At 34.2% G+C, this 2,829-nt stretch overlaps 1 protein-coding gene across 1 annotated transcript in view; it reads left to right on the forward strand.

The window, feature by feature from the left end:
* The window catches only part of LOC105551939 (low-density lipoprotein receptor-related protein 1B-like), a 411,008-nt gene that overhangs the window by 329,951 nt on the left and 78,228 nt on the right, over positions 1 to 2,829 (forward strand). The window contains exon 17 of the mRNA XM_011997389.1: positions 589 to 756. Within this exon, the coding sequence (XP_011852779.1) occupies positions 589 to 756 (168 nt within the window). The remainder of the gene's footprint in view (positions 1 to 588; positions 757 to 2,829) is intronic.

Here is a 2,829-nt window from a genome sequence, read left to right on the forward strand (position 1 = left end):
TTAAGCTTCAAAATCCAAAGTCAAGGATTTTTTTCTCTCAGTTTAGCAGTTGATATTAAATCAAAGGAGAAGCAATATGAAGATGAAAATAATTCTTCCACTGTTTATAAGAAATGTTGTTCCACTGATTCAATTTATCATTCATTTTTCCAAAAAAAAAAAAAAAAAACTGTGTATAGGAAGAAAATTAATAAATAAAAGGGCCGGGCACAGTGGCTCACGTATATAATCCCAGCATTTTGGGAGGCCGAGGAGGGTGGTTTGCTTGAGGCCAAGAGTTTGATACCAGCCTGCCCAACACATGGCAAAACCCCGTCTTTACTAAAGAAATACAAAACAAATGAGCTGGGCGTGGTGGCATATGTCTGTGGTACCACTTACTTGGGAGGCTGAGGTGGGAGAATCATTTGAGCCCCAGGAGGTGAAGGTTGCAGTGGCCCGAGATCACGCCACTGCACTCCAGGTTGGGTGACAGAGCAAGACTCTGTCTCAAACAACAGCAACAACAACAAAACAGTTAGATATTTCATAAGAAAAATTTTCTCCACGGTTCAGGTTTCACTGCCTCATGTTGATGTTTCTTTCCAGATGACGACTGTGGGGACGGGAGTGATGAGGTGGGCTGTGTTCACTCTTGCTTTGATAATCAGTTCAGATGTTCCAGTGGCAGATGCATCCCAGGCCATTGGGCCTGTGATGGTGACAATGACTGTGGTGACTTCAGTGATGAAGCCCAGATCAATTGTACCAAAGAAGGTTAGTAATTTTATAAATTAATGAAATCTCATTTTAAAAGTTGATGCATAATAATGCTTAAGAGTATTACAGAGAGAATATTATATAACAAATAAATTGCTTATGAGGCACAAATATACATGTGGAACTGTGTAAAATCATTTGCTATCTCTTTCCTTTCCCCCTTTGCTTTTCCCTTTGGTTTCTCCCCTCAATACCTCTTTATTCCTGCATGCCTTCTGTAGTCTTTGTTTTCTACATTTACTCCATGCTTTACTTCTCTTTAATCTCATCCAAACCCTAAAACTATTTCAACAGTGAAAAAGGAAAAAAAAAAAAGAGAGGAATAATTTTATTTTTATTTCCATACAAAATTTGTTTACATGAGGTTTGAAATAATCCCTGATTAAATGAGGATGTATTTCCAACTGATTGACTTTCTGGAGTACAAGCTAAGAAAGGAAGGAGGTTATGACCATGGCTCTCAGCATATCCATGTGGATGATAACCCTGTCATTTGCCTGGCTTACTTTGCAAAATTTGATCAGTCATAGAGCATATTAATAATTTAAAAGTCATGTTGGAAATGTCACACAAAAAAAATCATTAGACTGTCAAACAACCATATAATTAGTACCATTTTAATAGATTTTTTTCTGCTAAGAAACTGAAAGATGTTTATTTCATTTATCTCACAAATATTTATTGAGGACTAAAGAATAAATAAAAGGATGAATACATATGGCACCTGCTCATTTTAAATATTAGCCCAAACAAGCAACAGAGTAATTTATTTAATGTGGAGGGGTAAAGAAATCATATACTCCATGAACAAAATAAAGCATTTTAAAATGTTTTACACAGAGATATTTTTGTCTTTTGCAATATTTGTCAACCTATAAGATAGACAGTTTCTAAATTGTTTTATCTCACATGGATTCCTTTTGTCTTTTGTTTCCCCTCTTTCCCTTTAAACGGTAAATTCTTAAAACAGTGGTTATTAAATTATCTACATAATACTAGGTTTTTAAGAAGAAGTCCAGCTGTTTTGCAGATTCCCTGAGTGATGTATTAAAATACGTATTGTGTGATTTTTTTATTTTACCTGGATAACTTGGATTATAAGAGTCACAGTAAAGATCCAAATATGGCTAAACAATGACCTATATACCCTGAGGCAATGAAACACAAGTTCTCATGGTTAATGGTCTTGACATGATTCATGTCTTTCCCTGGCAATGGATGTTGTAGAAATTATAGTAAAAACAAATGAAGAAATTATTTGTGACATCCTATAAGATTTAACATGAGCATATTTGAATTCAGTTTTGCTTCAAAAATCTGAAGAATGGATTATCAATAAAGCTACCATTTCATATTATATCTCATTCTCCATTAGGTAATAAGTTCAAAACTCGATCTTCTCTCTACCTCTTCTAGCTCATTACCGTATCCATTTCTCTGTTTAGTTGTTCCATAAGTATATATGAGCTAGAACTTTTTGCATATTATTACTATTGAGTGAAAAAGGAAAAAGCGTATGTAAAGTTCTTTTTCTTTTTTTGCTAGTATTTGAAACATTCATCTAAGAGTGGTTGACATTTCATCACTACATAACATTTTAAATATAAACAGTATTTTTCCTTCCTCACAGATGTCTTTTAAGGCTCCTCATGGGGTGTGCGTCTGTGGTCTGCTAATACTGCTCCATAATGTGCTGTGAAATATAAATTGCCCTAAAATTAATTTATTGTCATCTCAGATGTGAGATCACATCCTTCTCTTGTATGTGTATTTATCACTAAGTTTAAACAATTATTACATATTATGAAATTTTTAAAAGATTGCTTTTCCCTCATGAGCGTCCAAATTTAGTGGTGCATCCCTTTGTAGGCTCTGTAGATAATATCTCAGGTTTCATTGTTATAGAAGCAGTGGCTCTTTAATGTTAATGGCCTTATTTACAGCACCTCAATTTCACTAATAGATTACTATAAAGGGTATACTGTCAATGTGAATGTTGTGTATTTCTTATATAATTACGGAAATGATCCAATTAGTCCACATGACTCCTTGACATGCTTCAAACAAAGA

This window comes from Mandrillus leucophaeus, unplaced genomic scaffold, assembly GCF_000951045.1.
Source record: "Mandrillus leucophaeus isolate KB7577 unplaced genomic scaffold, Mleu.le_1.0 Scaffold539, whole genome shotgun sequence".
NCBI classification, from domain to species: Eukaryota; Metazoa; Chordata; class Mammalia; order Primates; family Cercopithecidae; genus Mandrillus; species Mandrillus leucophaeus.